Source organism: Meriones unguiculatus, chromosome 7 (assembly GCF_030254825.1).
Source record: "Meriones unguiculatus strain TT.TT164.6M chromosome 7, Bangor_MerUng_6.1, whole genome shotgun sequence".
Taxonomy (NCBI): domain Eukaryota; kingdom Metazoa; phylum Chordata; class Mammalia; order Rodentia; family Muridae; genus Meriones; species Meriones unguiculatus.
In genome coordinates this window covers 8,420,995-8,434,274 of record NC_083355.1, presented here as the reverse complement: position 1 = coordinate 8,434,274, position 13,280 = coordinate 8,420,995, and the positions used below count along the sequence as shown (strand labels likewise).

The window sequence follows — 13,280 nt, the reverse complement described above, 5'->3', positions numbered from 1 at the left end:
AAGGTCACCTTCAGCATGTCCTGAGATTGAGGACAGCCTAGACTACATGAGACCTAGTATCAAGAAAGCAAAATGTCATTTATTATGTTATTCAAAGGCTATCTTAGACTTAATGAGAAAGTCATGTCACCAGGCTTCTTAGTAAAAACATTAAAAATAATAATGACCCCTGAGCAGATCTGCCACCACAGGACAGGAGGTGTGGGTCCCCTGAGCTTCCTTGATAAACTCTAAATTGGGACTGATTCAACCTCCCCTGCAGAGATATGTGTTGTCCAATCTAAAATGGGAACCTGGTGGGAACTGTCTTACTCATTTAATGCTGTGCCAAGGCACTGTGGCCCAGGCAGCTTACAGAAGATGTTATGGGGGCTCACAGGGTGAGTCCACGACCATCATGCAGGGATTATGGCAGCAGGCAGGTGGCCATGGAACTGGCCATGAAACTGGAGCAGTAGCTGAGAGCTTACATCTTGAGACAGCAGCCGTGATGCCAAGGGGTGGGGGAGAGGACTGACTGGGAAGAGAATGGGCTTTGGAAACCTCAAAGCCCACCCCTAATGACACCCCACCTCCACAAGGCCACACCTCCTAATCCTTCCCAAATATTTTCTCAAAATAGGGAGACCAAGAGTTCATATACACAAACCTGTGGGGGCCATGCTCATTCAAACCGCCACAAGGACTCATGAGGTTCCACAGCAGTCCACACTTGGACCAGCTTAAGATTTGGGTGCATGCTGGTGCCAGGAGTCCTACAGAGTTCTATTCCATGTTCTGTGACGTTTTACCTATACGACAGCCCTGTGGCATGGCTGCTCATGTTCTAGAATCAGAAAGCAGGCTAGGGTGAGGCAGTTTTCCTCCCAAGAGCTGTCACATAGCATCTTAAGGTGTTTTGAGGTGAGGGCCGGTTAAGCTTTCCCTCAGCAAAGTCCTCATGCTGAAGGAGGCCAGACAGCCATGCTCCACCTAGTCCTTCTGCAGGCCACCTTTTTCTATATCACTGAAGTCCACTTAGCTGCTCCTCCCTTCCCAGTGGATTAAATAGCATTATGTCTGCTTTGTCATGGTGTAGACTACTGTCCTGGTCACTGCCTTACCAGGATGAGCCTTTTCCATATGCCTACTGCCTAACCCCCATGAGGGTTAATACTCAATGCCAGCGGGGGACGGACCATGAATATGGGTGGCACCCATCTCCACATACTAGAATCCCACACTGAATTTTCAAAGAAAACTCAAGAAGGAAGCTGATCACTTCTTTTTCTCAGCATTTTTGAATGGATTCAGTACTACCAGTCCCTTTACACTTCCATCGCCATGGTTTCCCTGCTGTGATGGACTGTACCCTCTCAAACCAGGAGCCAAAATAACCACCCCGCCACCCCACCCCCGCCAAGTTGGATGTTCTGTCATAGCATTGGAAAAAGGAATTACTACAATTTCACATAAGACACAATATATTCTCTAAATAAGCCCTACAGGCAAGCAGCTGTCAAGCAACTGGTTGCACTGTCCGTTTCCAGGGGCGCTTGAGGCCGTTGACCCAGAGTGGTCTGCAGGATCACAGAAGCCTAACATGGCTGACTTGATGAAGCTCATGGTTTCATGAGCACTTTGTTGTTCTGGTTCACGAGTGACTGCCCCCTCCCATAGTCAGCCAACCTCCGGTCCAGTTCAATTTTTGGCAGCTTGTTCAAAATGGAAATAAGCCAGATACCGTAGGATGTTTCTGCATCCTGCATCTCATTAGGGTGATGGGGCTCATTGGACCACTGGGTGTAGAATTCCCTGGTGAGGCCATGGAGCCTTCACTAGGAGAACTTCCAGTTTCCTCCCTACGGACTAGGTCTTGATGACTCCATCCTGTACGGCTTACTTCACTGGCATGGTGGCCTGGGTTTGGAATTAAAAACAGAAAGCTAAGGTCATGCCTTTTGTTTTTGTTTTTTGAGATAGAGTGTCTCTGCCTTGCCTGTCCTGGAATTTGCTCTGTCGGCCAGGCTGGGCTCCGTAGAGATCCAGTTGCCTCTGCCTTCCAGGTACCAGGATTAAAGGCATATGTCACCACTCTCTAATTCTCAAAAGTCCCTGCTTGGCTAGGGAACCATAGGCTGGGTTTGTGAAGAATGAATGCCTTCACCATTCATATTCAGCCCCACAGGGATCTTAATCAGGGCAGTCAAGATGGGAGGACCTCATAAGTGTACAGGTTTGAGATGAGCCTAGGAAAATAGAACTGGACCCAAAAGAGAGACTTGAGATTCACATTCAGCTCCCATATTTCAGAGAAGCCAGGTTTTGGATTTCCAAAGGTTTGTAAAGTCAAACAATTAAGAAAATAAAGGGTTCTGTTCTCTTACGTAGCATTCTGATGTAACTTTTTTCTTTTGAAACCAGGTCTTATGCAGCCCAGGCTTGCCTTTTTGTTGTTGTTGTTTGGGTTTTTTTGTTTGTTTTTTAATTTATTATGTATACAGTGTTCTGCCTGTATGTACACCTGCACACCAGAAGAGGGCACCAGATCTCCTTACAGATGGTTGTGAGCAACCATGTATGTGGTTGCTGAGAACTGAGCTCAGGGCCTTTGGAAGGGCAGCCAGTGCTCTTAATGTCTGGGCCATCTCTCCAGCCCCAAGCTTGCCTCTCTCTCTATAGCCATGACCTTGAACTTCTGATCTTCCTGCCTCCATTTTGAATGCTAACAGACATGCACCACAACAAATGAAGCCCCTTGGTGCATGCTAGCCAAGCATTCTACCAACCAAACAATAGCCTCAGCCCCTGATTATTTGTTTGGTTAAAGAAAAAGATTACGGTTCAGGACAGACTGTAGGCTACATCATAAAGGCATGCACGCACCTCCCCACCAGGCCCCCCATTCTCTCAGTTCACATCCCTGGACCCCGGCATGGCATCCTAATCTGAGGCAGATGTGGGGTCATTGACTCCAGCTGGGTGCTCGGCCTTCCTCTCCTGCCCTCAGAACACAGAAGTGCCCTCCCTGCCCTGTGGGCTCCTTACCTACCTATGGTGCGGCTTGGGCCCTCAAGCTGCAAGCTGGAGACAGGCTCCACCTCTTCTGAAGGTGGACCGTGGGCTTTGCCTGGTGAGGGTGCACTAGGGTGTGACCAGTAGAAGCTGGGGTTGTTGAATCCCATGGCTGGTTGACAGGCTGCAGCAGATAGAGTGAAGTCATGGGAAGACTGTGCTGCAGATACTCTGTTTAAGCATGGTCACCAAAATACCCCTACTTACAGGGTTCTTTGGTTTGGGAGTTTGCTTTTTGTATTTTTACATGAGAGACTGCTTTGGGGAGGGTTGCTTTGTCTTGCTGTTTTCAATGTTTTTTAATCAATTCTTTTTAGGATTTCATACGACATGTCTTGATAATATTCACACACTCACACACACACACGATTTTATTTTTGAGACAGGATCCTGTGTAACCCTGGCTAGCTTCCAACTCAAGATGGATCCAAGAGTGGCCTTGACCTGAACCTCCTGCCTCTACCTCCTCAGTGCTATTAACAATTTTCATTACCAAAAGCCTGCCTTTGAAAGAAGTTACCTACTTGGTAGCTTATAAAGAAGAGAGGTTTGTTGAGATGGCATTCCTAGAGGCTGGGACCTAAGACCTGGAAGGAGTGTCTCTTTGGCTTCTGGGCAGGGCCTTGCGCTGCTCTAAGTGAAAAGTGGGCAGGAGCGGGCAGACAGGTCACGTGGTGAGCAAGGAAGCTGGGAGAGCCCAACTCCATTCATGACATCCGATTTCATCAGGATCTAGTCCCGTGAGGATGCTTCACCTCCATGACCTGGAGACCTCTCGCTAGGCCCCACCCAATGCTACTACACTGAGTAAATGCAGCCTGGAGTGGAGTTGGTGATCAGAACACATGCAAAGCATAAAAGGCAATGTCTGCATGGGGCCTGTACTGGGGCTGGTCCAAGAAAGCTGCTGCGAGCCCCGGAAGGACCACCCCAGGGCACAAAATAGTCTTCTCATTTCCCTCCAACCTTGTTTAAGATTTCTTCTGGGGGCTGGAGAGATGGCTCACACGTTAAGAGCACTGTCTGCTCTTCCAAAGGTCCTGAGTTCAATTCCCAGCAACCACATGGTGGAGGTGGAGCACAACCATCTGTAATGAGAACTGGTGCCCTCTTGGCATGCAGCTTTACATGCAGGCAGGGTACTGTATAAATAATAAAAATAAATCTTTAAAAAAAAAGACTTGTTTTTTGATTAAGTATCTATATGTGTGTGGGTGTGTCCAGGTACCTGCAGGTTCCCACAAAGGCCAGAGGAATCAGACCCCCTGAGTGCTGGGAACTAAACTGGGGTCCCCTTGAAGAGCAGTATTCACTCTGAACCACTGAACTATCATCTCTCCAACCCTCCCCCAAACCTCTTAAAAACTGTTCTCATCTCTCTAGGTAAAGAAAGCCATTATCCAGGAGTGTTGTTCCGCACTTTTAATCCCACCACCAGGGAGGCAGAGGCAGGTAGAACTCTGAATTCAAGGCCAGTCCAGTTCACAGAGCAAGTCCCAGGCCCAGTCAGGCTTCAACCAAAGCTAAACAGTGAGACTATTGAGAGATAAAGAGAGAGAGAGGGTGGGGAGAGAGAGAGGAGGGAAGGAAGGTGGGAAAGTTGCGATATTATCATATAGCTCACTGATATGCTTGACTACCCAATACGCTGGGTTCATTGAGGTAAGGCTGGGGAAGCCTGTTGGACTGGCCCTGGCCTGAAGCTAGTAGCCCGCTGACCCTTGAAGTGGGTTCTCACTGATGCCTGGTAACACTGGCACCCAGAAAGTTTACAAACTGCCATGGCTTTCTTTTAGAAAACTGACTTTGGACTGTAAATCATCAGGGAAAACCACTCCTGTGGGATGGCAAGATGGCTCCATTGGTAAAAGTGGTCACTGCTAAGCCTGATGGCCTGAGTTCTCAGAACCAGGACAGTAGGCGAGAACCAAGCTATCCTCAGACTTCCACACATTCACTGTGGCATCTACAGATCCACATATGTACACAAATAAAGTTGATAATGAGCAAAGAAGGGAAACCACCCTGCTGTTACCCGCCATAGCAAAGGAAGGCCTCAGGGTGATCATGGAGGAGTGGGGGAAATGGGAGGAACTACTTTATGAAGGTGCCCTGTACACGTGACCACACGTGCCTTTTACAGGATCGGGACTCAGCGGATATGAGAGAGAACAGCACAGTACTAGGAAGCACAGCTGGGTACGGGAGGCAAAGGAGGGAGACATATGTGAGCACCCCAATGCTGCCCTTACCTTCACTTTACTGGCGTGGCTCCCAGGACTCATCTTGGGGCTAAAGGAAGGAGAGGGAGGTATAGGAGCGGGGAGAGAGAGTGTGCATGTTAGGGTGTGTGTTAGAGCCTCTAGCCTTCTGTCCTTGCCCATTACCATACTCAGCTAGATAATCTCCCACCAGGGGCAAAAGAAAGTACAGAAGGGTCTCGGTCTGGAAGGTGGGGCCCAGCACTCCAGTAGATTGGGGAACAGAGAGGTCATACTTACTGTCCAAACTGGCACTTAGGTCCCTTGGGGCAGAAGCCGATGAAGTAGTTGGGACACATTACTTGATGAACATGGCGGTATTTGCACAGGGGACCTGCTAGACAAAGAGCAAATGGCCAAGTCCGCTTCATCCAGAGGAGGGAGTATACATGAAATGGTGGAAAACAGCGGGCTCTGGAAGGCTTCTCCGCTGGGAATGAGGTGAGGAAGGCTTCCTGTCATCAATGTCCCTGAAGCCAGGGGATGGACAGGAATAGAAACCTTGCCTCATGTCCAGGCTGGGCGGGTGGTTCAGTGGTAAAAAGTACAGGTGGGCCGCGCTCCAGGCCTTGGGCACAGCACAGAGAAGGTATTGGTGGGAGCATGCTCAAGCCTATTTCCCTCCCAACCCAGTGCTAAGATTCTTACTAGCATGCATGGGAGACACGTGGTCAAAAGGCCCAGGGACTCATGGGGACCCTGCCTTCTAAGTTTGGCTGGGAGCAGTGGAAACGGTGGAACTTAAGTGGCATTCGGCACCCGGGAGCTGTCTCTCTCATGGGCTCGACTTTGTGCTGGGCTCCTCAGCCAAGGTCCCTCCCACACCCACCTGCTGAGAAGGGTGGGGTGTGACTCGCACAGGCTTTCCTGGGAAGCCTGTTATGGCCCACGCCAGGCTGTGTACAAACCTTGGACAGCCTCAGGAAGACTTCCCACTGGGGTCTCCCCTGTGGCACAGCTGCAGGGGGATATGAATCCTCGTCTCCACCCAGATCCCCCGCATCCCTGTCCAGCAAGCTCTCACCTTCCTTGCAGAACCCTTGGTCATACCAGGGGCAGTTCTGGAGCTTGGGAACTGGCTTCGTGTGGAGGAAGTTGCATTCCTTGTTGCTACAGTTACCTGAAAAGCCCATTGTTCTTTGCACAGAAGCAGGTTTGAGCTAAGAACCATTTGTGCATTGACACCCAGATTGGCCTTGGCCCTCCCTCCCAAGGAATCCACTGGCCTGTTCTCTGCTTGTCGCCATCTTTGGAAGACCTCTTAAGTTAGCCTCTGGTTATCCCCACTAGGAACCCTCCACAGTTCCCAGGGTCCCAGGAAGGGCAGGGGGTTTGGAGGAAATACCAAGGACAGAGTAGAGCTTCCAGTTGGGCCCCTGGGCACCTTTGAGGGCCTGTGTTAGCATGAGCCTGGGCTGGGCTGTGTCTAGAGTTAAACCATCTTGGTCAGCTGCGTTTCCACAAGGAGGCAGCCTGTACAGCTTGCTGTGCATGGCTCTTAGGCTTCACTTAGGCAGAGCTGAAGAAGTATCGATTATGACCTGCCCTGCCTCCTCTCTGCGGAGAATCTGTGAACATTTCTACTTACCTCCTCCCTAAAAGCCTGACTCTACTCTTTGCAGCTCACCCAACCTTCGAAAGGTCTGCCAGAGAGTTGTCTTATACACTGGGCTTTCTACAAGACAGAAGCTTCACCTGAGGAAGAGTTCTGTTATTCCTTTTCAGCCCTCCCATTTCACAAGTATGGATGCCAGTCTTCAGAGAAAGGCAAGTGCCACATTCGTTCACTCAGCTTCTTCACTGCAAAGGGGCTTATTAGCACATTCTGGACCAGCTTGGTAGAGCTCTGCCCTTTGGTTTTGAGCGTCCTCAGGGCTCAAAATGACCTCTGTCTGTCCCGGCAGCATGTTGTTATGCCTGATCCTGACCAGCAGGTGGCAGCAACACTCCAGCTTGCACTCTGTCTTTTGCAGCTGCCCTTATTTCCCTGGACATCCTGGCTCTAATCAAAGGTACTTTCCCGCTCCTAAAACTCAACAACGTGTGTGTGTTTGTGTGTGTGCTCACATGCCCACGAGTTTGTTGAGCTTAGAGTTAACTGAGCCCCCAAAACAGTGGCATCTCTACCAAGTCTCAACCTACCGGGATGGCAGCTTCATGGAATCAATCTTTTCCGGTTAGTCTGCTCATCATGTATCTATGCATGTATCTATGCATCTCCCAAGACCACTTCCAGTTCAACAGTATTTTTAAAAATAGGGACATTGAAGCAGGACTTAGTGGCACATTCCTCTAAAGTCTAGTCTTGGCACATGGGAGGCAGAGGCCAACAAATCTCTCAAGTTTGAGACCAGCCTTGTCTACCTAGCAAGTTTCAGGACATCCAGGGTGACATAGTGAGACCCTATCTCAAAGGGAGGGGGAATAAGAAAAATGAGGAATCGTGCACGGGTGCATGCCTTAAACTCATGAGATCCACCTGCCTTTCTCTGCCTCTTGAGTTCTGGAAATAAAGGCATGTACCACTGTACCTAGCACACAATGTTTTTCATAATATTAGAGGTATTCGCTCACTGTTTAGCGCAAAACCTTAGGTTACATATCTGTGAGCTTACATGCCTGTGCATAACGAATTACTTGGAGGCCCAAGTCCCACTCCTGCATCTAGAACCACATCTGACCATCAAACCAAGCCGGGACTGAGAGAGTAGAGGGACATTTCTAAGTTAAACTGCTTTAGGGAGTGACTTCAGGGGAACCAGCCTCCAGATAAACTTTGTCCTTTTGTTCTAGAAAAGTGTTCATTCAGGAGGCCCTGGTGAACTGCCACGGGCCTTGGCTTCCTGGATCAGGCAGTCTGGAATGTTGGACTGGGAGACTGGGATGAACTTTCCGTACCGCAGGAAAGACTTTGCCCCCTAATGGAGCTCGCTACCTACAAGGAGTGTGGCCCTTCAGTCTCTTGAATGAGGAGTGAGCCTGGACATCCAGCGTGCTCCCTTCTCCCCTCTCCCCTCCCCTCCTCTAACCCCTCAGTTTGGAAATGACTGGACTAGATAATCCCCAGGCCCCATGGAGCTCATCAGACACCAAGCTGTAGATTGTCACTGAGGAGGTAGGAGATTCACAGACTCCACCTTTCAGGGAGGGGAAAGGGGCTGTAACTGTCCCTAAATAGCTCTTTGGATGACCAAGGAGGACCTGAGGCCCCAAAGGAGGCTGGAGCAGCCCTGACCACACAAGATAATTTTAGGGCCCTGACTTCTGAACCTCGTGGCTTTATATATATATATAGTGGTCTTCTCTTGTTCCAACAAGTGATGCAGGTCTTCCCCTTTGGGAGGTAACATTTTGAGAATGACATTTTTCAGCTAAAATAAAAAGTTAGAAATAGCAAGAGAGCAGGAAGGAGACAGGGTGTGGGTACCGGTGTGAGTTCTGGGTACAGCTACCAAGTAAACACACCTCATTTGGGAAGGCCTGGCCTGGGCCCTGCAGGGACTGAGGGGTGGTTCATTCAAGGCCATTCCCAACAGACAGTCACCCTGGTGTGGATTAGCCAGGCCCAAAGCGGGGAACATATTCCTTTCCCTTTGAGGTAACTGCTGCACTGAGACTAACAGAGATTTGGCTCCGCGTCCTCTATTTTTACTTTTCTTTGTTTCCTTTTTTTTTTAATTTTTAAAAAAGATTTGTTTGTTGGTTTGTTGATTATTTTTACAATATTCTGCCTGCATGTGTGCCAGCAGGACAGAAGAGGGCACCAGATCTCATTATAAATGGTTGTGAACCACCTTGTGGTTCCTGGGAATCGAACTCAGAACTATTGGAAGAGCAGCCAGTGCTGTAAACCTGAGCCATCTACCCAGCCCCTACTTGTTTATTAAATATTTATTTATTCGTATTTTATGTGTATATGTGTCTTGCCTGTATGTTTGTATGTGTACCGCGTGGATGCCTGGTGTCTGAAGAGTCCAGAAGAGAACACTGGGTCCCCTAGAACTCAGTTACAGACAATGGTGAGCTGCCATGTGGATTTGGGAACCAAATCCAGGTTCTCTGGAAGAGCAGCAAGTGCTCTTAACCACTGAACCACCTCTCCAGACCCTTACTGCTTTATTTTTATGACAGGGTTTCACTGTGTATCCCTGGATGACCTGAAACATTATGGCTTCAATCTCACAGAGCTCTACCTGCCTGTGGCCCCTGAGTGCTAGGGGTAAAAGGGTATGCCACCACCGTGAACCCTATTTTGTTGTTGTTTTTAGACAAGGTCTTGTGCAGTCCAGGCTACCCTTGAACTTCTCTGTAGCTGAGACTGGCCTTGAATTCCTGATTCTCCTGCTTCAGCTGCCCCCCCTCCCCCCCGAGTCCCCCACTGTGCCCAGCCTTGGTTCTTATTTTCTTAGGGTTCAGAGAAGCAGGCAGCTTGGGCTCCGTCAGATAAGGCTGGACTTTCTGGGGAACACCTGGCTTCCAGGTTACTCTTCTACCCCACCCAAAAGCCCTCCATCACGCCCATGAGCCGGGCAGGGCATTACCGAAGTTGGAGTGGAAGTAGCACACAGGCATCCTGCTGAGGTCATACTGGTGCAGGAAGTTACAGCAGTCTCCCTTTCGGCAGAGCCCCCGGAGCCAATGTTTGCACACCACCATCTTCTCCCCCATCTCGTGCCGAAGGGGGCACAGCGTCCCTGTGGAACACAACACCTGCTGTAGGCTTCCCCTAAGGCAGGAAGAGCCCCCAAGGCCACTCCTCCCCACCTCTGTCCTCTCTGTGTCCCAGCACCTGGACGCAACCTACAAAGGGCTGGACTAGGGGTTAGAGGACCACTCTGGGCAAGAGGATAGCCTTACAGTCAGTGGACCCCTTCCTTTCCCAGAGCCAAACCCTAGGAACCTGCAGGCTGCCTTTCCCACGAGAGAAGTCACCTCGCCCCATCGCCACATCCAGCCCAGCTCCCGGAACACTGCAAGTGCTTGCTGAGTCTGTGACTTTTGTGGCAAGGAAAATGTTCTTCTGGACTCGTCCTTCATTATTTAAAACAAAAGGTTATCTTTAAGTGTTGGTGTGTACCCCTGAGTATATTTTGCATGTTGTATATGCAGGAGCCATCGGAGGGCAGGAGAGGCATCCGATACCCTAAGACTGGGGCTACAGACTGTTTCGAGCTACCAGGTGGATGCTGGGAACTAAACCAGGCTCCTCTGCAAGAGAAGCAAGCATCCTGGAGTCATCTCTCTTGTTTTTTGAAATAGGGTCTCATTCTTTCAAGATGGTAGTCTCAAACTCACCATGTTGCCAAGAATGCCTTTTTCACCATGCTCAGTTTACGTGTGCATGCTGGGGATCACAAGCTTAATGAGTGCTCTGCCCACAGAGGATCTCCTTAGCATGAGCTCATGACTTCAGATATTAAGAACAACACAGCCACGAAATAGTTGACTCTAACAATGGGCAGACCCTAGAAAAGTTAGATTTGAACACTTCAGTAGACACTGCCACTGGAGGGAAGGGCCGTGGCATGTATGACCAGGAAGTCCTCTTCGAGTGACTCCCCACCCTATGTGCACGCTCTCAATCTCTCTGTCTCTATCTCTGTCTCTGTCTGTCTCTCTCTCCCTGCTCCCTCTCTCCTGACCATCTCTAGTGCTATGTGATGGCCTTCCTCAGCAGCAGCTTTCTCTCTTGGAGCTGTGGCTCACTCAGTCTGTGATGGACCTGGAAGGTTCTGGTTGCCCAGAACCCTGGGTGGCCAGTGAGCACTTTCCCTTCTCATCCAACCATCCAGAAGTGGACAAAAAGTTCCAGGTCAAATTTGCCGTGACTCCTGGCTTTTAGGAACAGACTGAGAAGGATCTGCAGGGCAGGGCCTCTGAGAATCATTTCACCTGGATCCACAGGCAGGCTTCAGGGAGGAGTGGGGAAATCCTACCGTTAGGGATAAGGTACTGACAACTGTATGTTTCTATTGGAGGAGCCTCAAAATGCCAAGAGAAGGCGAGAGAGGTAAGTCAGGCTACAATTGGAGAAGGGACTTACAAGGGGGATGTTTGAGCAGCTGTGGCCATAACTTGAGAGTCTAGCTAAGGGCAGAAGAAATAGCTGAGATGGTCAGTCAGTTTCCATGTTAATTTAGGGGAAGGAAGCCTTGGGAAGAGAGGGTGGTTTAAAATGAGGAGGACTGAAGCCTCCTGAGAACATAGACCGAAGGCTCTAACCCATCACTACACCCAAGGCTGCACTTGATAACTGGAACTCAGTGAAACTCAGTGACATCACTCACTCAGGACAACCAGACAGTCCTAGAACCCCAGGACACCCACTAGACAGCATATAAGCAGAGACCAAGAGCAATGCTCAGCTCTGCCCATCTGGAGATTCACCAGGTTGATCTGCCCTGCAGCTGGAGAGTCTCCTCCAGGATCCTACTCTCAAATCAGAGACTTCTCTTAGAGGCTAGACCCGGCCTTTCAGCTAAGATACCGTGCACAGGTGAGCAGGCAGCCGTGGGAGATAGGCTTGGGACTGTAGTTAGAAATTGAGAGTGTGAACCTTGTGTGATGATCCTCAGCATAACAAAATACAAGCTTGTTATACTAACTACACGTATTGACCTTCTTGCTCAAGGCACTGCTGAGTCCTGTCCTAGCCCAGGTGCCAAGGTCACTCTCTACCCTAGGCCCTGGCTGAACCCAGCATGCTCTGCACAGCCATTCCTGTCCCTGCCCAGCCCAGGCCTGACTCACTCACCCTTCTCACAGAGCCCTTTAGGGAAGAAATTGCACACAGCTGAGCTGGACTCTGGAGAAGGAAACAGAGAAGGTAACTTTCCCAGACCTAAGCTCCCCTCCCCAGTGGACCTCCAGAGCTTCCCCACAAAGTCCCACCTCAGGCTTCTACTGGCTTGGATCTATGTACCTCCACCCCACCCCACATGCCCCCCCAGTACTGTAGCTTTGGATTTTGGGTTGTTGTTTATGTGTTCCTCTGCTTACTTGTTAAAGAGACGAGGTCTCACTGTGTAGTCCAGGTTGGACCCAGAACTCAGCAATCCTCCTGTCTCAGCCTCTCGCTGGCCACAGTCTGCCATCAAAAGCTGGCTGTGGCGACTGTGAGTCAAAGGTTCCCTCTTCCCAGGCCCTTCCCCCCGACCGTCCAGAGCCAAACTCTGGACACTTAACTCACTTAATTACACTTAAACTCAGCCCCAACTCTGAGACAGGAGGTGGATGGCTCTGAGGCAGCCAGGGAACTCTGGCGGGCCAGTGAGTAGCTCTGAAATCTGTCTTTCTATCCTGGACAGTGAACTACCCAGAAGCCCTGTAGGAGAGACAGAGGGAAGCCAGGGACCGGGAAGCCAGGGGCCGGGAAGCTGTGCCCCTGCCACTCACTGTTCATGCCCTGGAAAGGCAGGAGTCCAGTGCCCTTCTGCAACTCCACATCCTGCTCAAAGGCAAACGTGAACCGTTCCAGCCCTGCGATGATCTCCTCCATCTTCCCTCTCCCACCATGGGAAAAGCGCCAAGCTGATATCTCCCCTCCCCGCCCCTGCAGATGGCTCCTATATAAGCCAGAATCACTTAAGGGGCCAGGTCCTAACTGTTGTTAGACCCCGCTCTCACCTGGTCCTCTCTTCCTTCAGGGTGGCCCTGGCCAGAGGACTGCATGTGACTTTCTGAAGGGGTGTCCCACAGAGGCCCCACAGCTGTGTCAGCCCTCCCAGCCATGCAGGTGCAGGCACCCCAGGGCCCCACACCCCCACGCTGTTCACACAGTCCCATCCTCAGGTGGGCAGGGGTTGGTGAAGACTCACACCTGCTTATCTCTGCATATCACCAAACACAGGCATTGCCAAACCAGTGCTCCCATTGTATACGTGAGGACATAACCGTAGCCGAGCAAGGGACACATTGGCAGTAACCTACTGCAGCAATGCCACATTCCGGCCCCAGCGTTGGGGT

At 50.3% G+C, this 13,280-nt stretch overlaps 1 protein-coding gene across 1 annotated transcript; it reads right to left on the bottom strand.

Annotated features, from left to right (window-relative positions):
• Nucleotides 1-3,031: 3,031 nt before the first annotated feature.
• On the bottom strand, nucleotides 3,032-12,813 carry Cpsf4l (cleavage and polyadenylation specific factor 4 like). The gene is given in 9 exon segments (XM_060386465.1): nucleotides 3,032-3,178; nucleotides 5,307-5,346; nucleotides 5,556-5,649; nucleotides 6,340-6,435; nucleotides 9,857-10,009; nucleotides 12,070-12,118; nucleotides 12,532-12,557; nucleotides 12,560-12,626; nucleotides 12,628-12,813. Coding segments are annotated over 9 exon segments (858 nt in total).
• Between the last annotated feature and the right edge of the window lie 467 nt (nucleotides 12,814-13,280).